We start from the raw sequence: 21,347 nt of genomic DNA, 5'->3' as shown, positions 1-21,347 counted from the left end.
AGTGAGCGGAGATTGGCACCAGTGCACTCCAGCCTGGGCGACAGAGCGAGACTCCGTCTCAAAAAAAAAAAAAAAAAAAAGAAAAGAAAAAGAAAAGAAGAAAAAATTTCTTGAAGCTACAAAATACATGGGAGTGGATATGGGGAGAAAATCCTGCCACACAGGACTAGGGGACTTTCTAGATATGTAGGATCAGGAGGCATTGCAGAGCCAGCAGGGAAGTAGTTGAAGGAGGAGGAAAGCCAGGATCCTGCAGTGTCACCAAGCCAGGGAAGCCTCAGGGCGACATCAACAGGATCAAATGCTTGGAGCTCTTGGGCAAAAGGGACGAGCTGGGGTGTGGGGGCAAAAAAAACGCTGTTGGATTTAGGCACTGAGAAATAGCCATGCAAGGGTTCCATCAGAGTGGTGAAGGGAGAAGCTAGAATGCAGGTGGTTATGTCATGGCAAGGAAGTAGATCCTGCAGCTTGGAGAAGTTCACAGTCAAGGAAAAGCTTCTAAAGAAGGCAGAGTACCAGAGAGGAGGGAGCTGCACGGCCGTTTTTTAACATGCACCCTGCAGTGAGAAGCATGGAAAAGCCAGCTTAAAAAGCCATAGCAAGTTGGGCAGGAACTAAGTAATTAAAATCTGTTTTGCTTTCCACTTTTCCAAGGGTGGCAGTCCAGTTCCTTTCAGTGGACAAGGGATAATCCTCAGCTCTTGCAGGTCTTTCCAGAGTTAGGAGTCAAAATTTGCACAGATGACATGGGGCCACTACAGGTACATATTTGGGAGCCAGGACTGCCTATAATTTCAGAAAGCAGAGATAGAAAGTCCTTGGGGATGGTGGCTGCAGGATGCAGGAGTGACTTTGGGTGCCTTGTGGTCCACATCATGGCTCAACCTGTGTTCTCTTGCTCCAGCTCATCGAGGGCGCCTCTGCAGAGCAGAAGCACAGCCTTGGCATCACCAGCATGGACTATTATTACTACCTGAGCCTCTCGGGCTCATACAAAGTTGATGACATTGACGACAGGCGGGAGTTTCAGGAAACTCTGGTAAGTGCCGGCGCAGGGCCAGGCAGGATCTGCTCTCCCAACTGGCCATTTCCTGTGGCCAAAAGGGCAGTGAAGGTTAATAAAGCAAAGAGCTTCATGAAATGTCTGCCTCTTTCTCTGTGAACACTCTGTATGCTCATACATGTTTCAGTACCCTTAACTAGCCATGTACCAGTTGCCTGAGGACCACTTAATGATATGAGATGGGTAAGAAGAAATGAATTCATCATTATCCCCCTGCAGGAGCTCTGATAAAAAGCAAAAATGAGATTCATACATTGAGCATACCTGTTTGCTGATGGCCTACTCTATTCATGAGCTGTTTCCTTAGAAAGGCTAACCAAACAGCACGTCTATGGACTGAATAGGTTTAGAAATTTTGGAATGTCTTTAGTCTTTTCTCTTATTTCTTTTCTGGTTTTGAAGACTCTCTTCCCCTCTGTATTGTGCAGGGCAGAGGACCCTTTTTCTGTGCCATGTCCTTCACATTGCGTGTATGTTATGGTCCAAGTTGTGAAACTGGGTAGATTATGGAGGGGTTACATCCTGGGGGCAATAATCTAGAACTTTCTGGTGGTAGGCTGCACAACCACTTAGCCTCAGAGGCCTTCATTACCACCCACTGCCCTTTGAGTCTGTTTCAAGCTGGGGACTATTCCTCAACCCAGATCCAGAACTGAGCAGTAGACTCTGAATGAGCAGTGTGGGTTCAGTACATTTGTGGTTGAAAGGGACAGAAGGTTCAGACAGACTGTGTCCTAGGTGCCAGGAAACAAAATGGTATCAACAGGTCACATGGCTTCAAAGCAGCTGCGGGGAAAAGTACCAATAAGGAGTCTGCACACTGGTCCTAGAGTCTAGTTTTCTTAGGAGATGGTTTTCTAAGATTTAGACATTTTAGGGACATTTATTGCATTTAAGGGACCTCAGAAACTGGACTTTTAAATGATGCTTTTATTGGATTTCCTGGAGATTTTTCATTAAGATCCTTTTGCAAGTACAATATATTCTTATCCCTCCTGATGAAGGGAAAGATCTCTTGAGTCCACTTTGAGTAGGTGGAAAGGTCAGCAGTGACCTTCGAGGGGAAGCTGGCAACAAGAACACATCAAAGGATGAAGATAGGACTTGGAGACTTTGTATACAACTACCACTCCTCCGAGTCTCTTTCCTCCTGGAGTATTCTCTTATTCCTGGAGGATGGCATGCTATGCTTAGAGACAGAACCGCCTTTCCAGCATGACTTTGAGACATGAGAAGAATGTGTGCATTGGGCAGTGATCATGTTGTACAAGAACGTCCCGCTGTCATCACAAGCTAAGCCACATGTGACTGCACAACCCAATCTATGTTTTGGCTTTTTTTTTTTTTCTTTGTAACTCATCTGTACTTGTCACACCCTTATTTAGAACAGCTGCTGTGCCTTGGCTTCTTCCTAACGTGCTTTTAAAGCTGGCGACCAGCTTCTCTGCATAATTTCTCTTTTCTCTTCCAGCACGCCATGAATGTGATTGGGATCTTTGCAGAAGAGCAAACGCTGGTGTTGCAGATAGTGGCGGGTATTCTCCACTTGGGAAACATCAGCTTCAAAGAAGTTGGCAACTACGCAGCTGTGGAGAGTGAAGAGTGTGCGTAGCCCTGGCACGTGGCCATTGAATGAGGGGTGGCTAGCTCTGATTAGAAGTAACCCAGCACTTTGCTTAGATCTCAAATGGGAATATTTGGAAGAAGTGAGAAATCTACATGTCCTCTGTGGCAGAACAGAATGGCTTCACGAGAGACCAGACCTCTTCTATGCACCTGCCCCTGTCCTTACCCCCAGCCTTTCCAAGTCCCACGCCATCGATGATTAATGGAATTGTTTCAATTTATCATTAACCTAGGGAAAGCTGGGAGGATTTCACACCTTGGTTTAAAGATAAAGCGATCTCTTTAATGGGGATTACAGTAATGGCTTAATGCAAAAGGTTTAGTCTCTTTATCAAAACCTTTTCAGTCACTGGTCTTTAGGATCTAAATTCACTTAAAGGTTTTAAAGAGCAAGCAATATAATATATGTAAATATGGGAAGCTCACAGCTTCACTGTTCCATGGATTAGATTAGATTGGATTTCTGAACACAGGAAAAGATGGACATTGACTGTTGTGTTGATGTTTCTGATGATCACCTTTAATGATCACATCTGTATACCTGGAGCCTCAACACGTAAATGGTCATTTTTACTCTTTGAGCAAAAAAATCGGGGTTCTTCCTACAGAGAGATGCTGTTGGTTACATGTGCCCAAAATCTACCATAAATACGGTGGCACATGACTTTAGCCTGTTAGGCATCAACAGCTTGCAGGCTGCTCTCAGAACCCACACATCCTTTAACCACCCAGGAAGACATTCTTCCTTTCTCAGCATTCTTTAAGGATGATAAATTTAGATGCTTAGTAATAAATAGTATCCCACTCATTGCTGACAATGCAGTGGGGATATTTCCATTCCAAATAAGGTTCTTTTTTTATGTTTTTGTTTTCTTTTCTGATAAAAGAGGGAAGTTCTGCTAACTTCTGATGTCTTTCTGATAAAGAAAAAGATGAATTATGTTTACCAGGGAAGGGAGTAGAAAACAATAAATATACAGGGTGTCCATAAAGTCTAAAAACATGACCTAATAATCATAATAATGATAACTATGTTTCTAAACTTTGTGTACATTATCCTTGACATTTAACAAATGCACATATGTTTCCAATAGGATCATTAACACTTGGCCTTTTAATGGTAACAGTGTTGGTTTGGTGGTGGTTTCTGTTGAAGTAGACTGGATTTCTTTTGCCTTCCTGGATAGTAAAATAATTTACTGCCTCTTTATGCTTGAAAACAAAATCATGACACTGAAACAGCAAACAGTTCCCTAGGTGTTTGAAGCAAGAAGTGTTTTATTGCACATTGATGTCCAGAGTTAGTAGTCTTCTCAGCCAGATGGGTAAGGCCCAGCACTGGCAACTGCCCATGAAATTCCCTGACCAGAGGCAATGGAGGCATGGAGATGGAAAAGGCTGAGGTGGAAGCCAGAGAGGTCTAGGAAATGGGCCTCCCCCCCACCAATAATTTCCTTTGATTTGGAGTTTTGTTGATTTGGTAATATATTAACGTGGCTCAAGGGGGTATGCAGTGGAAGTTCTCCCTTCTATACCTTCTCTAGTCTACTCGTTCCCCTCGTCAGAGGTAACCAAGATTCCCAGTCTCTTGTGTTCCCTTTAAAGGATGTGTGTTCCAGAACAACTACATACAACCACCCTTTTTTCCCAGTTTTGTGCAATAATGGGGGCTTCTACCGCAATATTCTATAGTTGCTTTTTCACTTAGTCTTAGGCCAGGCATGGTGGCTCATGCCTATAATCCCAGCACTTTAGGAGGCCGAGGCAGGTGGATCACCTGAGGTCAGGAGTTTGAAACCAGCCTGGCCAACATGGTGAAATCCCGACTCTACTAAAAATACAAACATTAGCCAGGTTTGGTGGTGGTGTGCACCTGTAATTCCAGCTACTCTGGAGGCTGAGGCAGGAGAATTGTTTGAACCCTGGGCAACAGAGTGAGTCTCCATCTCAAAAAGGGAAAAAAAAATTACATATCTATATAAAAATTATATATATATAATGTGAGATTATTCTCTATCAATTCATAAGGAGCTTTATCTTTTTTTTTTTTTTTTTTTTTTTTTTTTAAGAGATGGGGTCTTGCTTAGTTGCCAGGGCTGGTCTCAAATTTCTGGCCTTAAGTCATCCTCCTGCCTTGGCTTCCCGAAGTGCTGGGAATCCAGGCTTGAGCTACTGCACCTGGCCGTCCTTTTAATAGCTGCATAGCATTCCATTCATTGGCGACACTTTATTTATCTGTTTTTGGACATTAATATGGTTTCTGATCTTCTGCTGTTGCAAGACTGAATGAACACTACTGAAATGAATAGCCTTGGTTTCTATCTTTCTCATATTTTAGTGTATCTATGGAATAAATTTGTAGAGGGAAGTGGTAGTCCATGTCTTTATAATAGAAAAAAGCAGACTTTCTCTAGCTCTTGCAGTGTAGAAAAAAAAATGGTAAGATTTTCATCAGAACTGGCCTACTAAAGCAAAATAGCCATTAATAACAACAAGCTTTTTTGTTTTGTTTTGTTTTTTGTTTTTGTTTTGAGGCAGAGTCTTTCTCTGTCACCCAGGCTGGAGTGCAGTGGCGCTGTGTCGTCTCACTGCAACCGCCACCTCCTGGGTTCAAGCAGATCTCCTGGCTCAGCCTCCCAAGTAGCTGGGATTATGCACCACCACGCCTGGCTAACTTTTGTATTTTTAGTAGAGATGCGGTTTTGCCACGTTGACCAGGCTAGTCTCAAACTCCTGACCTCAGATGATCTGCCTGCCTGGGCCTCCCGAAGTGCAGTAATTAGAGGCGTGAGCCACCACACCTGGCCAAACAAGCTTTGTTTTTACCTGACCTTAGACTAATGGAAATGTAGCATTTCCTTGGTCAAACCTTTACGTTGCTGTGAAGCTAAACAAACTAAGAAATCCCTTCTTACTTGGATATGTTGGTGAATGTCTCTTGATTCTTACAACAACCCGACATGGGTCCAGTCTGATTTATGAATGTCATCTGTCCTTACTCTGTGCACAGGAAGTTTTAGTTCACTGGAAGACATATCCAGATTCCTAGACATGTGTTAACGGTAAAACTAAACTAAGGACAATGGCCATTTTCAGATCAGTGCATTTAATTTTGTTTACATGTCCTTTCTAAAAGGAAGCCGTTCTATTGCTCAAAGCAGTTTTGTGAAGCACTCATATAGAGGATAAATGTCTTGCTCTGGCATTATACTTTTTCAGAATGTATTCACTGACTTAATCTCATTGGAAGGTGTATACTGAGAAATGTCAGCCCGTTATATTCTAACACCATCTGTGAAATTCAAACAGATTATCCTTTATTGGGAGGCTTGTGATTTTTTTAGCATTATCATAAGGCCTTTAACAAAATTCTTTTATCAGATAATTTTGGTAAAGCATTATGCAGAAAAAGAAAACTCATAGCCAAGTTCAAAATTTTCATTGCGTCTATAAAAATCTTTCATTCACATTGGAAAAATCTGAGCATTCTTTCATGTCGAAGAATAGTGTCATTTATTTATATGAGAACGTTCTGCCCAGAAATCAAGAAAACCCCATTTATATCACTAGCCCTCCTTGGTAAGTTTCATGGTCTGAAACAAGATGTTGAGCTATGGAAGTCTCCATTTTTCTATCCAAAGACCACAAACTACCATACTATGTGACATTAGGGCAGGATATGAACAATACCATCCCCTTCATTTCACTCCATATGCCACCCTCAGAGGAATCTTCTTATAATGCCCCTCTTTATTAGCCATGAGGCCCCCTTTTGCCTCCAGCCCAAATATATCATAGCATTCAAGGACCCCCAGCATTGGAATCTGTCCTAATCTTTTTAATCTGACCTGAACTTTCAGCTGTAGCCAGTGCTAGTCCACACACTATAGACTGCGTCTCGTCTTGATCATGTCTCCCACACTTCTGCTTTCTCCCCTTGGTACACTCCCTTCTCCTCTCTGCATCTGCACAAATCGTATTCATCCTTTACACCCAGCTCAAATCTCTTGACTACCCCAGCAAGTAGTAATATCTTCTGTTCTAATTTCTCCAGATCTTGTCTGTCTGTGTTACATATACAGCTTTTCCAAGGGTTCTTTATTTGGCAAACTATTTTTGCCTCATCTAGATTGCTTTCAAGATTTCTTACATATTTTCTATCTTTTCCTCTCTCTTTAGTAACCCTACACATGCTAAATACTCAATAAACATGGGATTGGTTGTAATTATTAGTTCAGTAATATCAGGTGCTTCAAAAATGATGCTATGAAAACATTGTACTAAAAAGGAAGAAAACAATATTTGGAGCCAAAGAAATGTTTCTTGATTGAGTTCCTTCCTGGCTGTCGTGCTGGAAGCTTGGAGAGATGTCCATTTTAGGCATTTGACTGTGATCTCAGTAGGAGGGATAGGTTTGCCATCCTTCTTGAATCCCTGATTTGTATTATTGGAAGTCTCAGTCATCATAGGAATTGACTCATGTCGTAAAACAATTGGGAAAAACAAAGGAGATGGATGTATGTGGAATTACTGATAAGCAGCCTTCACTAGAACGTAAGCTCTTGGGGCCCGTGATTGTGCCTTCTATGTACACGCACGTGCATGTGCACATAAGTGCCTCCATATGCTTGTGAGATGACTTGGAAGTGTCACAATTCTGAAAGATTGTCATGTTTTGTTTTACGTTCTACAGTTTTAGCTTTTCCTGCATATCTGCTAGGGATAAACCAGGACCGGTTGAAAGAAAAGCTAACAAGCCGGCAGATGGATAGCAAGTGGGGAGGCAAATCCGAATCCATCCATGTGACCCTCAACGTGGAGCAGGCCTGTTACACCCGGGATGCGCTCGCCAAGGCCCTGCATGCCCGGGTCTTTGATTTCTTGGTAGATGTAAGTAACACAGTTGATGTTGGTGATGCTTCATATCTTAGCTATAAAGAGTAAAACTAGTAGGCTGGGTGCGGTGGCTCATACCTGTAATCCCAGTACTTTGAGAGGCCAAGGTGGGAGGATCACTGCAGCCCAGGAGTTTGAGACCAGCCTCCGCAACGTGGTGAGACCCTGTCTGTACAAAAAAACACAAAAATTAGCCAGGTGTGGTGGCATGTGCCTGTGGTCCCAGCTACTCAGGAGGCTGAGGTGGGAAGATCACTTGAGCCTGGGAGGTCAAGGCTGCAGTGAGCCGAGATTACGCCACTGCACTCCAGCCTGGGGGATAGAGTGAGATCCTATCTCAAAAAAAAAAAAAAAAAAAGTAAAACGACTAAGGGTTTTGTGTTCCTGTTCTGGCTCCTTCCTTTCACCCATTACCTTAATTCACTTTCTGTCCTCTCACGCTGCGATTGCTGAATCCTGCTTTTTCTTCTAGAACTGCCCACCAAGATACCTTAGCTAAAACTATTATGGTAACAAGTTTCTTCTGGACAAAATATTTAGTAAAGTTAGGACTAGAGACCAGAAAAAGAGGAGACCCACGTTCTTGGGCCTTTCTTGACTTTTGGGCCTAAAGATTTAGGAATATTTTTTTCACATACTTCTATGTTACAAATTAACCCAAAACCTAGCGGCTTGAAACCATAAGCACTTATTTTCTCAGTTTCTGAGGGTGAGATATTTGGGATCGGCTGAGCTTGGTGGTTCTGACTCAAAGACGAGGGTGCAGTCAAGACGCTGATTGGAACTGTAGTTGTCTGAAGGCTTGCCTAGGGTTGGAGGATCTGGCTGAAAGATGGATTGCCCATGTGGCTGTTGGCAGGAGGTCTCAGCCCCTTGCTGCATGGACCTCTCCTTGAATATCCTCATAACATAATGGTTGGTTTTCCCCAGAGTGAGCAATCTGAAAGAGAGAATGAGCAAGAAGCCAGTTTTTTATGTCCTAATCTTGGACTTAGGTATTGTCACTCTGCCACATTCTGTTTATTAGAAGCAAGTCACTAAGCAAAGTCCACACTTAAGGGGAGGGGAACGAATCTCCACCTTTTGGAGGGAGGAATATCAAAAACTTTATCCATGTATTTTGAAACTATTAGATATTTTTGGTTATGGCATAATTATATGTGTGTGTGTATGTGTGTGTGTGAGTGTGTGTCTATATATATATATATATAGACACACACACACATTGATACATATATACACACACACAGTGGGGGTCATTCGATCCAAAAGATAGATAGATAGATAGATAGATAGATAGATAGATAGATAGATAGATAGATAGATACACACATGCACATAAACTCTTACATATGAATATATATTTATATATGTATATCACATATATATTCTGACAGTCTTTCAGCAGTGTAGAGCTGCCAGTAACAATCTGTGTTAATCACTGTAGCCTCTAAATGGTAAAATAATAATAGCAGGCACTTACATAGCACTAACTATATAAGTGCCCAGATACTGTTCTAAGTATTTTAAAGAGAAAAAACCCTCACTTAATTCTTACAACAACCCTGTAACTTAGGTATTATTTTCTCTGTTTTACAGATAAACTAAGGGAGGCATAGATTGATTAAGGAATTTGCCCAAGGTCACTCTGTTATTATGTGATTGATCTAGGAGGCCCTAGATTCCTAGCTAGTTTGCTCCTTTGACATTTATATATTCAAGCTAGAAGGACCCTAGTCAAGGGACAACAGTGGGGGCCATTCGATCCAAAAGATCTGTATTTGATTCCAGGCACTAACATCTATGCGGATTAAAGTATGGTTAGTGTGGTTAGAGTAGGGTCAGGCAGGACAGGGTAGCAGAACTATTCTAGGTACTTTAGTGGCTATTTAAAGGATAACATTGCTTGGGAAGCTCAGGGTCATACTAAACAGAAGTCATGCAGTTAGGTTGTCCAGACCCCTCATTTTACTGAGAAGGGAACTTCAGGCCTGAGCAATGGTGGTTTTGCCCAAGGCCAATCAGCAAGAGGGCGGTACAGCCTGGGACTAGAATCGACATCTCTTGTGTGTTTGTTCAGAGCATCTTCCAGCACTGGGCTTCCTACCTACCTTCCTTTCTGTCATCTGTCAGTTTTTTTGTAAATAGTAAAAGTACATGAATACTCATGTAAGTGATCCTAATTTGAGGTGGGATTTACTGGGTACTGACTGTGTGTTGTATATGATTACTCATTCGCTCACAAAAGATGATATATCATTTTGTTTGCCCGGAAAACACCTCAGGTACTTCAGAATTCATCCAGGTATTCAGCACCTCAAATAATTTTTCGCTTACACTCCTCCCCCACTGCATCCCCCACCAACCCCTCTATCCAAACCTCCCCTGCTTTCATTACGTCTATTGCCATGAATTGCTTGGCCTCTTCTCACAGTGATTAAGAACACAGATTTAGGCATCATACTGCTTAAATTTAGTCCCAGACCCTGCTTCTTACATAGAACAACCTTAAGCAAGCCTTGGTGTATCCATGTGGAAAATTGGGAAAATAATGGTATCACTGCCATTTTGAGAACTGAAATGGGAATTAAGTGAAACAACACATTGAGGGCACTTAGCAAACCCTGGCAAAGGGGAATTTTCAATAGATGTAAGCTGCTTCTATTATCAATTCAAAAATAATGACTATTGTTACTATCTGCAGATAGTTCACCCTCTCTATAAGCTCCTAGGAACAAGGATTGTCTTGTCCTTAGCATCCCTGGCATATTGTGTTGGGTCATCATTAAATGACTGGTGAATGGAAGACAAAGGAAATGACAATTACAGATCCTTTAGTGTGGGTTCTTCATGTGAAATAGGTTTTAATTCCAAGATGACATTTTCTTCTAATTGTTAAGACTTCCTGAGAAAGCTGACTTGGCCAGAAATTAATGGTTATCATCATTAAGCAAACATTTTTTGTGTCTACTGTACTCGCTTTTCTGAATCCTGGTGGTTTTCCAAAGTACTCGACTTTGGACTGAGAGATTGTTAATGCAGCAAGTCTCCTGCCTTCACGTTGTCCTCTGTTTCCTGCAAGCAGTAGTGTTTGCTGTGTAGAGTCCAGCTTCCCTTTCGCCATTGCATGCCCGTTTTTAGTATAAATGGAAAGGAGTTCACTGCCATGTTGTTTACTTTCTCTAGTCGATCAATAAAGCCATGGAGAAAGACCATGAAGAATACAACATTGGCGTCCTAGACATCTATGGCTTTGAAATATTCCAGGTAAGGCCAGTTTGAATAACTAGGGGTTGAGGAGGGTGACATATTTCATCTGGCCTGCAAGAAATAATTCTAGGCAATGCAAAAACAGAAAAACAGAAAAACCACCACAACAAAAAAAACCACTCAGGCTCATTTTTGCCTTTGTGAGTTCTTCATGTACCTTTACCAAATTAGTTTCTCCTAAATATAAACTTCTTTCTATTGATGCATCCAACATTTCTATTAAAGCTTTTCACATGAAGACATTTCAATAAATCACTCCAGAAATGACTTTTAAATGATTTTGTGAAAGAATTACATGTGAATAACTTTTATTTTTTTTTTTTTTTTTTTTTTTTAAACAGAAAAATGGCTTTGAACAGTTTTGTATCAATTTTGTTAATGAAAAACTGCAGCAGATTTTTATTGAACTGACATTAAAGGCAGAACAGGTAAGCAGTCCCTCTCTTCATCCTATTCTATTTATTATTTATTTTGTTTAAAAGGGTATAGATTTCTGTCTTTTGATAATAGATTTGGGTTCCAGTCTTATATTAGGAAATGCACCTAATAAAGTCAGGCAGAAAAACCATATGCCATTGTGGCATTTTAATCTATGAAATATAAATACCATCTGGAGCATTTGCCTTCTTCTTTAAGCAAATGATGCTGTGATGTTGGACTTAAGACTGGCTGCTTTTACTATACTGACTCATTGAGCACGTGGGAAATGGGAGCCTAGTTCCAGCGCCGACTGTCTGTGGCATATATTGTGTTCCAAATAAAAGACTTGGTTTTCTCAGATCTGCTCCATTTTCAATCTTCCCTAATAATACATGCATTTTTAACAAAGCTGGTATTTGAATACTTACCTGAGGTAACATGCCTTGCTATAGTTTCTTCTAAAGTTCAGTGCAGGCTGGGTGCTGTGGCTCATGCCTATAATCCTAGCACTTTGGGAGGCCGAGTCGGGAGAAGTGCTTGAGCCCAGGAGACAAAATGAGACCCCGTCCATACAAAATAAAATAAAATAATTAGCTGGACGTGGTAGCATAAGCCTATAGTCCCAGCTACCCTGGAGGCTGAGGTGAAAGGATTGCTTGAGCCCAGGAGGTCGAGGCTTACATCATCACACCACTGCACTCCATCCTAGACAACAGAGCAAGACTCTGTCTCAAAAATAAATAATAGCCAGGTGCAGTGGCTCACGCCTGTGATACCTGCACTTTGGGAGGCCGAGACAGGCAGATCACTTGAGGTCAGGAATTCGAGACCAGCCTGGCCAACATGGTGAAACCCCGTCTCTACTAAAAATACAAAAATTAGCTGGGCATGGTGGTGTGTGCCTGTAGACCCAGCTACTCAGGAGGCTGAGGCAGGAGAATCGCTTGAACCCGGGAGGCGGAGGTTGCAGTGAGCTGAGATCGTGCCACTGCACTCCAGCCTGGGCGACAGAGCGAGACTTCGTCTCAAAATAATAATAATAGATAAATAAATACATAAATAAATAAATAGTTCAGCGCAGTTTCCATTGTTTCCTGATAGCATATTGTTTTGGATTCCTGGGGCCACCATAACAAAGCACCACAAACTGAGCGACTTAAAACAGGAGCAGTTTCTTCCCTCCCAGTTCTGGAGCCCAGAGTCTGAACTCAAGAAGTCCTCAGGGCCACACTCCTTCTCAGGATAGAGGGGAGAATCCTTCCTCTTCTAGTTTCTGGTGGCTCCTGGCATTTCTTGGCTTATGGCAGTTTGACTCCAATCTCTGCCTGTGTCTTCACGTAGCCTTTTTCAGTGTCCCTCTGTGTCTATATCCAAATCTCCATCTCTTTTCTTTTATGAAGACACCATTTTAGCTTTGCACAATGGCAATATTTTAGCCAGTGAGGTTTATCTGAGGCATGATTATTGCTAATTGAAAACTTTTCACAATACCCTGCCATGACGACTTGAAATATAGTTGGCATTGACAATTTTTGACAGCGTCTATGGAGAGTGAACTGTAAAAAAAAAAAAAAGAAAAAGAAAGACCAATTTTTTGGATTTTGAGTTCACTCTAAAACCAGGATGACTTACTGTGAGATCCTTAGTGAATTACGTTTACAAAGACCTTATTTCCAAACCTCACATTCTGAGGTTCCAGGTGGATGTGAAATTTGGGGGGGATACTATTCAAGCCATTACACACATCAAAGGCTGCTTGGGGTCATTTAGTTATGGAAGTGTTTATGCCTCTGCTTAGGAAACACCATACCAGGGGGTTTCACGTGACCTTCTGCCCTGGAACCTGCCCTTGGTGGTTTTGCTGTAGCTACTCTAAGGGGTGGGGAAGGCTAGAGGTTCACATGAAACCCACTGCTACCATTGCCATCTAAGTCCCTACCATGTCTAGCCCAGTCTCCTGCAGCAGTCTCCTAACTGGTTTGGTAGTTTCCATATGGGTTTCCCGTGAACCTCTAGCCTTCCCCAACCCTTAGAGTAGCCAGAGCAAAACAACCAAGAAAGAGCGTGATAGCCAGTGAGATGGGAGGTGGGAGGCAGGGGCTAGATCATATGGGAACTTGTAGGGCGTGGCTGAGACTTCGCATTTTATAGTAAGTGGAATGAGGACCCATTGAAGAATTTTGAGGGAGGAGTGACATGATCTGATTTGTTGTGTTTTTGAAAGGGTCACTGTGGCTCTATAGACTTACAGAGTGGGGTGAGGCAGGGGAAAGCAAACTAGAATGGAAGTTTAAAAACCAGTGAGGGGGATGCTGCAGGAGACTGCGCTAGACATGGTAGAGACTCAGATGGTGATGGTAGCAGTGCAGGTGGTGAGAGGGAGTATCTGGAGAGTGAGAGAATGGGACTTGCTCAGAATAATTAGCAATAGCCAAGAAAGAAAGAGCAATCACGGGTGATTCTTAGCTTTATACCCTGGATAACGGCAGATGGTGACACTATTTACTGGAGGGTGAGATTAGAAGCGGGGTTGTTTGGAGGTCACGGGAAATATGGAATGAGAGGTCCTCTAAACAGGTTAAGTTGGAGAGGCCTGTTTATTATACATCCAAGTGAAGATTCCAATCTGTAGAATGGATTTGAGTCTGGAACGCCGTGGCGAGATATACACTAGAGAAATAAATTCAGGGGTCATTAGCCTGTAGGTGGTATTTAAAGCCATGGGATTGATTGAAATCACCTAGAGAAGGAGGGCTGAGAAAACGAGAAGGCTGGAAGATTGAGCCCTGAGACTCCACCACATATAAAGGTCTGGAAATAAGAAAGAGCTAGCAAAGGAAGCCGACAAAGTAAAACCAGTGAGGAAAGAGGAAAAAACCAGGATGGTGTCGTGGTGTTCAAGTTAAATGAGCAACTAATAGACTGAAGAACCTTCCCATTAAGTACCTGGATGCTAATCTGTACTCCTGTCCTGTATTACTTTTTTTTTTTTTTTTTTTTTTTTTTTTATGGAGTTTCGCTCTGTCGCCCAGGCTGGAGTGTAGTGGCATGATCTCGGCTCACTTCAACCTCCACCTCCTGGGTTCAAGCAATTCTCCCACCTCAGCCTCCCAGGTAGCTGGGATTACAGGCACGCCCCACCATGCCCAGCTACTTTTTGTATTTTTAGTAGAGACAGGGTTTCACCATGTTGGTCAGGATGATCTCGAACTCCTGACCTTGTGATCCACCCACCTCGGCCTCCCAAAGTGCTGGGATTACAGATGTGAGCCACCGCGCCCAGCCCTATGTTAAATTTTAAGAGTTTTGTGATTTTTTTTTTGTAACTGGATTTATCAGTTTGGTGCTACTAAATTGTAGTTTTCGTTGGCCAGAAACAGTTGTGTGGTAACAATTTCATAGGGTTCAAACTAAACATAAAAATCACCAAGTCATAAAATGTTCCTTTTCTGTTACCTCTTAGAAAATAAGAAATTAAAGTTCCTGGTCTTTGTTGAAGGACATTCAGGTTTTTCTTTTTCATGGGAATTTTTGTCCATTCAGGGTTTGTCCGTGCAGAGCTCTTGCTATTTGAGAAATAATGTGAGTTCCTGGTTTCTGTCTTACAGGAAGAATATGTTCAAGAGGGAATAAGATGGACACCCATTGACTACTTTAATAATAAAATCGTATGTGACCTCATAGAGAACAAAGTGGTAAGTGTTGGTTTAGTATGTCTCTTCACTGCTCACAGGTTTACATTAAGTGAGTTTTTATTCTCCGTGTCGTTTCAGAACAGGCAACTTGACAACTCTGATTTGCAGAGAATTTGAGCAATTGTACTAGTTTTCTGTATGTGTGAAAAGAAAACGGTAGGGTTTTATTCTGGCAGTAAATATGAACATGTGGATAGGAGTAAAATGTCAATTTACAAATGGAAGTTGTTACTGAATTCTAAGAGAAGACAGGATCACATGATGACTTAGCATGTGAAGAGCCATAAAATTGGCCCTGTGTTCTAGTCCAACTTCTAGGACTTTAGCCTTAATGACTGATTCAGGCTGGGCATGGTGGCTCATGCCTGTAATCCCAGTACTTTGGGAGGCCGAGGCAGGTGGATCGCTTGAGCACAGGGGTTCAAGACTAGCCCCAGCAACATGGTGAAACCCTGTTTCTAAACACAAAACTTAGCTAATACAAAAATTGTATTAGCTAAATACAAAAATTAGCCAGGCATGGTGGCACGCACCTGTGGTCCCAGCTACTCTGGAGGCTGAGGTGGGAGGATCACTTGAGCCTGGGAGGTTGAGGCTATGGTGAGCTGAGATTGTGCCACTGCACTCCAGCCTGGGTGACAGAGTGAGGCAAGAGCCTGTCTCAAAAAAAAAAAAAAAAAAAAAAGGTGATTCAAAATAAAAGTGATACAGAACAAATATCTCTATAGGGTTTTTTTATATATATAAAAGCCAAAAACTGGAAACTAAAAACATCCGTAGATTTATTTATTTACATATTTATTTATTTATTTGGAGAGGTGTCTCACTCTGTTGCCCAGGCTGGAGTGCAGTGGCATAATCTCGGCTCACTGCAACCTCCATCTCCCAGGTTCAAGCGATTCTCCTGTCTCAGCCTCCTGAGTAGCTGGGATTACAGGCACCCACCACCACACCTGGCTAATTTTTGTATTTTTAGTAGAGGGGGGTTTCACCATGTTGGCCAGGCTGGTCTCAAACTCCTGACCTCGTGATCCACCCACCTCGGCCTCCTAAAGTGCTGGGATTACAGGCATGAGCCACCATGCCCGGCCAGACAACTTAGTTATTAAACAAACTGTAGCATATCAGAAAAGAGAAATATAGCCATTAAAATAGTAAGTGTGAAGAATGTGTGAAACATGAGGAATGCTTATAAAATAGTGCTATGTGAAAAAGGAAATGCATTATACAATGTGTACACGAAATAACTAGGTAAATGATGCCTATATGGGTAACACGCTGAAAGAGAACATGAAGAAATAGATTAGGTCAAAGGAAAATGTTTTTACTTTTGGATTCTTAAGCCTTAAGTCAATTTGGCATGAATATGAGTGAGCAGATAATGATCTGTGCATGACTCTTGGATAAAACTTCAGGGAGTTAAACAGCTTTTTGGAAAATGGAGTTTCCTCCCTCTTTAGATCTAAGTGGTGACTCCCTATTTGGGACTATTAATTGCATTCTTGCCTGAAGGGGAAGGCTGACTTTCAAGATGGTATCTTAAGTCTGGGGAGCTGTTTCCTTGCCTAAGAAAGGACCTGATAAGCATTGTCTGTTTTGGAGAGGTCAGTGACTAGGGCATTGCCTTCTTGCTCCCATCAGAACCCTCCTGGCATCATGAGCATCCTGGATGACGTGTGCGCCACGATGCATGCGGTGGGTGAGGGGGCAGATCAGACGCTGCTCCAGAAACTTCAGATGCAGATTGGGAGTCATGAGCACTTCAACAGTTGGAACCAAGGCTTCATCATTCATCATTATGCTGGGAAGGTATGGCCCATATCCATTTTAATGTCTATCTGTTTTAAGCCTTTGGGTCTGTGATCTGGTTTCTCATGAAGCAAATCATATGGCTCGCCGTATTTTATTCATTCAACAAATAGAATTTATTAACTATCAAAGGAAGCAAAACAAAAGATTGTATATCCTGCTGCATTGTTTTTGTATGTACATACTTTTATTTTTACATTGTAGAAGAAGCTACTACTTTTTTACAGCATATAAATGAACATAGGTATAAACCAGCAAGAATGAAAGAAATAGCATATATCTAATGAAAAGAGCCAGAATTTCTAGAACACAATAAATACCTACATCCTACTTTTTGGGAACCAAATGCCAACTACATATATATAACATGGCAAGTGCTGCTACATCAGAGGTACCAAAAATACTTAGGAATTGTAAATAAGTATCGTCCAGCACGTGGATGCTCAATGAAAGAGCTGGAGGACTAAATAAATAGGAAAGTCACTCTACCTACTTTCCTGTTTCCATCTTTTAGGAATTCAAGTTTATTCAAAATTTTGTTATATAATCCTGTATCTATGATCTCTTCAATAGTTTCGGAATGGTAGTTTTAGACAACTTTAAAGCTTAAGCTCCCTCTGAATTTCCCAAAGTGTTTTTGCACTTTTTTTCAGATGGGCCTCTTCTTCGGGGGTCAGCTTTATCTTTATAAGGTTGGTAATACCATTTTCTCCCAGGATACAAGGAACACTGAGAAATACTTCTTCATCTATTCCATAGAGGCCCTTAATTATGGTGGAAACTGGATGTGTTCTCCTAAGATTCTTCAAAATACTTTCTGTTAAATCAGCCACAGATAGGCCAATGGCCCAAGAAGTATAACCTTTCATTTTAATAATCTCATAGGCAGTAGCAATCACTTCTTTGTGGACGTTTTTCCATTGCTCAGGATCTTTATCAGTTCCTATATCAGAGTTCAGATCCTTCAGCGGGACACCAGCTATGTTCACTCCACTCCACACAGGAACACTTGAGTCTCCATGCTCTCCGAGGATCCATCCATGGCAGCTTTCAGAATGGATACCAAGCCTTTGTCCAATCAAGAAACGAAAACGAGCAGTATCCAGATTACAGCCGCTTCCAATAATACGGTTTTTGGGAAATGCACTCAACTTCCAAGCTACATAAGTTAAGATATCCACTGGATTGGAAACAATAATCAGTTTGCAGTGGGGGCTGTACTGGACAATACTGGAAATCATTAACTTGAAGATGGCCACATTTCGCTGGACTAAATTAAGGCGTGTTTCTCCCTTTTCTTGGCGTGCACCTGCTGTGATGATCACTAGGTTGGAGTTTGCTGTGACAAAGTAATCTTTGCTACAAACAATATTTGGCATTTTCGTGAAAGAGCTGCCATGTTGAAGATCCATTGTCTCACCCTTCAGTTTGTCTTCATCAAGATCCACAAGCGCAAGTTCATCACTCAAGCCTTTTAATAAGATGCTGATAGCGCAGGCCATGCCCACCGATCCAGTTCCTATGATGGAGACCTTACTGTGATGAATGGGCTCCTCGGAAGTGAAGCGCTCAATAAGCTCACTCTTCACAGTCGCCATCTTGCTCACAGGGGTGAAGAGCCAGGCGCCCTTGAGCGGGATGCGCCCTGCTTGACGGGGACACAGGGCCATCCCCAGGCATAGGAAATTCGCTCCCACCGAGCTCACTCTCTGGCTGGCCCGCACAATAGGCACAGCCCAACTCATGGCTGCTCACTCAAGAAGTGGAGAGAGAGAATGGAAAAAAGCTGCTGATCTGAACGCTGAGACGCCAAGAGAGCCGTTGGCAGGACCTTCAGCACTCTACGGCGGGTGCGCGTGACCCGCCCCCTGGCCCTCTACTGCGGCTGCGCGGGCCTTGCCAGAGTCTCCGACACGTGCTTTCCGTGGGTGCTCAGACTAAGGCAGTGAAGGGCTGCTTCTCTAGCAAGTGATTTCTGGAGTTAGTTTTACAAAGAGTATTATCAATAGTTGACATGCTTAAGAGGCTAACCTAGATCCCTGGAATTACTAGTTTTTTATTTTTAGTATGAATGCCAAGGAAACATGCTTCTGTTAACTACAGATGAAAATAAGGTTTCGTTTTCTGAACCGTGACCCTGCCAGGAAGGATAGGGCTCTGTGCTTTGCGGACCGGTGGCTGCCTGCACCATCTCCCAGTGTCCCAGAATTGGGCTCCTGCTTTCTGGTCTATGGTGCTGGAGGCCTATTTTGAAAGGATCCCACTGCCTTGGTGCCAGTCCTGGCCAGGACCCACACTGGGACAGTCAGCTGGGGCTTGAGCAGGGTAGGGGCCGGCTGGGAGTCACTCCAGCACTAAATCTCATCATGCTACTGCATATTTTTGGAATATGAATCACCCTGCTACATATATTAGCTGCTGAAGAAATGGATTTTCGTCTTGCCTCTTGCTGGAATCACAGACTGGCATTCCTTGTCTCCCCTTGCCTACTGGTAGTATAAATTGAGGCCCAGAGTTCACTTTTGGTGTTTGTTCTTATAAAACCCATGAGTATTGGGTGCCTACTGGGTGCCAGGCTGTGTGGGGCTGCTGATGATAAAAAAGTTAAGTTGAGGTCATGGTCTTGGGGACTTCCTGGTCCTATGGAAATCCCCTGGTCTCATCCATCATCCCAGCTGATCTCTTGTTAAACAGAATATCTGAGCATAAGTTTCTGGCCAGATTGGTGCAAATTTGATACCACTTCTGGGAGAAACTGCAAAGACTTAGATGACATGGCTCATTGCAGTGAATTACTGAGCATGAGGTGCTTCACTTTTGCTCTGTCTTAGCTAAAATTTAGGAAAAGTATTGAGTTTGTTACTTAGACACCCCTATGGATCCACTGAAGAAGGGGTATGGGTCCTTGAGAGCTAGAGTTCTGATTATGGATCAGCTGGGCCATCCAGGCAGCCAGATACTCATCAGCATCTGCAGGCCTTCCCCACTAAGTCAGCTAACAAGTAAGACATGCACAGCCTTCCTGTGACAGTGCACAATGAAATTCCAAATGCAACATCTGGAAATCCACATGTTGTGGTGAGGATAGCCATGCCAGCTTGGGTTTTTTGTTCGGTGAAATTAGAGTTTTTATTCAATAAATGATTTTGTTCAATGAATTACATTTTGTTCAATGAAATTACATGTTGTTCAATGAAATTCGATTGCTTTCCATTCTTGGCCAGGTATCCTATGACATGGATGGCTTTTGTGAAAGGAACCGGGATGTGCTTTTTATGGATCTCATCGAGCTTATGCAGAGCAGTGAGCTGTAAGTATGTTTTGCCATAGTTGACAGGGGATATACGTTTGATGAAATTTTCAATATGAAAACAAACTTATGAGCTGGGTGTGGTGGTGTGTTCCTATAGTCCCAGCTACTCGGAAGGCTGAGGCAGGAGGATCACTTAATCCTAGGAGTTGGAGGCTGCAGTGAGCTGCGATCAGTCCTGTGAATAGCCGCTGCCCTCCAACCAGGCAACATAAGAACACTGTGTCTCTAATAAAGAAAAAAACAAAAACAAAAAAAAACACCTGCGATGTTTAGTGGTTAGCATTTTGTTCCTTTATGCTATTGGGTCTGGATTATCATTAATCTATTTGGTTTCTCAAAATAGCTTTCTCTTCTCTATATCAGTGTCTCCCTTTTATGTTCCTAACACTTCATGCCCCCAAATTCCAAGTGCCATCTACAGGTCCTTCAGGGCCTCAGGCTTTCTACCTTTCAATACTATTAACAGGGAGAAATTAGCCCACTGGCTTTGGATTGGGATGGCCATTTCTGACTATTCAAGAGTGGAACAGTCTGGTTCTATGATACTTTGCCCTTGAACTCTTCTTCATGGTCACTGAATTTTTAAAGATGGTTAATGGCTTAGCAAGACCCACATTAACCAGAGTCCCTGAAGTACTTAAGAAATGGTTTGAGAACTCTGGGAGGGACAACTAAAGAAGGAGTGACTAAGAGATCCATTTTAACTCCCAAGACCCTGTTTCAGCTGTAGGGGTAGAAGAGTGGAGGTATCCCCCTTGCACGCTGCTAGATCTCTCAAGACCACCTCTGCCTTCCTCCCCTCTTCCCTGAAAAGGTTCTCAAGATCCTGGATAACACATAAGAAGATGTAATTTACATGAGCAAGTCCATGCTTGCAAGGCAAAGCCCATGCATGCCAGATCTTACAATTTCTAGAGCTTCTTTCAAGTAAGAGCTGCCCTTTTGCTCTGTATTACTTAAGCTGTCACAATAGCAAGGCCAGCTTCTCTAATCAACAGCAGCGAGCCTGATAATTTCCTAATAAAGGCCTGACTGCAATGAAAGCAAAGCAAGAGTTTCCTTTTCAGGCCCTGGTCAGCTGATCTGCTCCATTTAATTCTGTCCCTGTAGCTCCCTGCCCCTCCTCAATCTCTGCTCTCCATCCCTGCCCTTCCTTGCAGTCACACCACCATTTTTGAGATTTTGCATTTCTTTTTATTCAAAACATACAAAATCAATTTGTTCTTCTCTGAGATGGTTAGGTAAGCCACAAGTC

The 21,347-nt window shown here is 42.4% G+C and overlaps 2 protein-coding genes and 1 non-coding gene across 3 annotated transcripts in view; 2 read left to right on the top strand and 1 right to left on the bottom strand.

The window, feature by feature from the left end:
* Positions 1-21,347, top strand: part of LOC116463534 (unconventional myosin-Ie) — a 235,729-nt gene that overhangs the window by 146,857 nt on the left and 67,525 nt on the right. The window contains exons 8-15 of the mRNA XM_032146671.2: positions 905-1,039; positions 2,535-2,667; positions 7,383-7,579; positions 10,772-10,852; positions 11,197-11,283; positions 14,884-14,970; positions 16,612-16,779; positions 20,004-20,089. Of these exons, the coding sequence (XP_032002562.1) occupies positions 905-1,039; positions 2,535-2,667; positions 7,383-7,579; positions 10,772-10,852; positions 11,197-11,283; positions 14,884-14,970; positions 16,612-16,779; positions 20,004-20,089 (974 nt within the window). The remainder of the gene's footprint in view (positions 1-904; positions 1,040-2,534; positions 2,668-7,382; positions 7,580-10,771; positions 10,853-11,196; positions 11,284-14,883; positions 14,971-16,611; positions 16,780-20,003; positions 20,090-21,347) is intronic.
* LOC116463543 (U4 spliceosomal RNA) lies at positions 12,686-12,826 on the top strand. The gene has a single exon (XR_004246710.1). It is a non-coding gene; the product is annotated as a U4 spliceosomal RNA (small nuclear RNA).
* Positions 16,945-18,619, bottom strand: LOC116463535 (L-lactate dehydrogenase A-like 6B). Its single transcript, XM_032146672.2, has one exon. It carries the CDS (start codon positions 18,522-18,524, stop codon positions 17,379-17,381), a length of 1,146 nt encoding a protein of 381 aa, XP_032002563.1. The 5' UTR covers positions 18,525-18,619; the 3' UTR covers positions 16,945-17,378.

This window comes from Hylobates moloch, unplaced genomic scaffold (assembly GCF_009828535.3).
Source record: "Hylobates moloch isolate HMO894 unplaced genomic scaffold, HMol_V3 SCAFFOLD_40, whole genome shotgun sequence".
NCBI lineage: Eukaryota > Metazoa > Chordata > Mammalia > Primates > Hylobatidae > Hylobates > Hylobates moloch.
The sequence above is the reverse complement of the archived record's forward strand: the minus strand, read 5'-3'. Positions and strand labels throughout refer to the sequence as shown.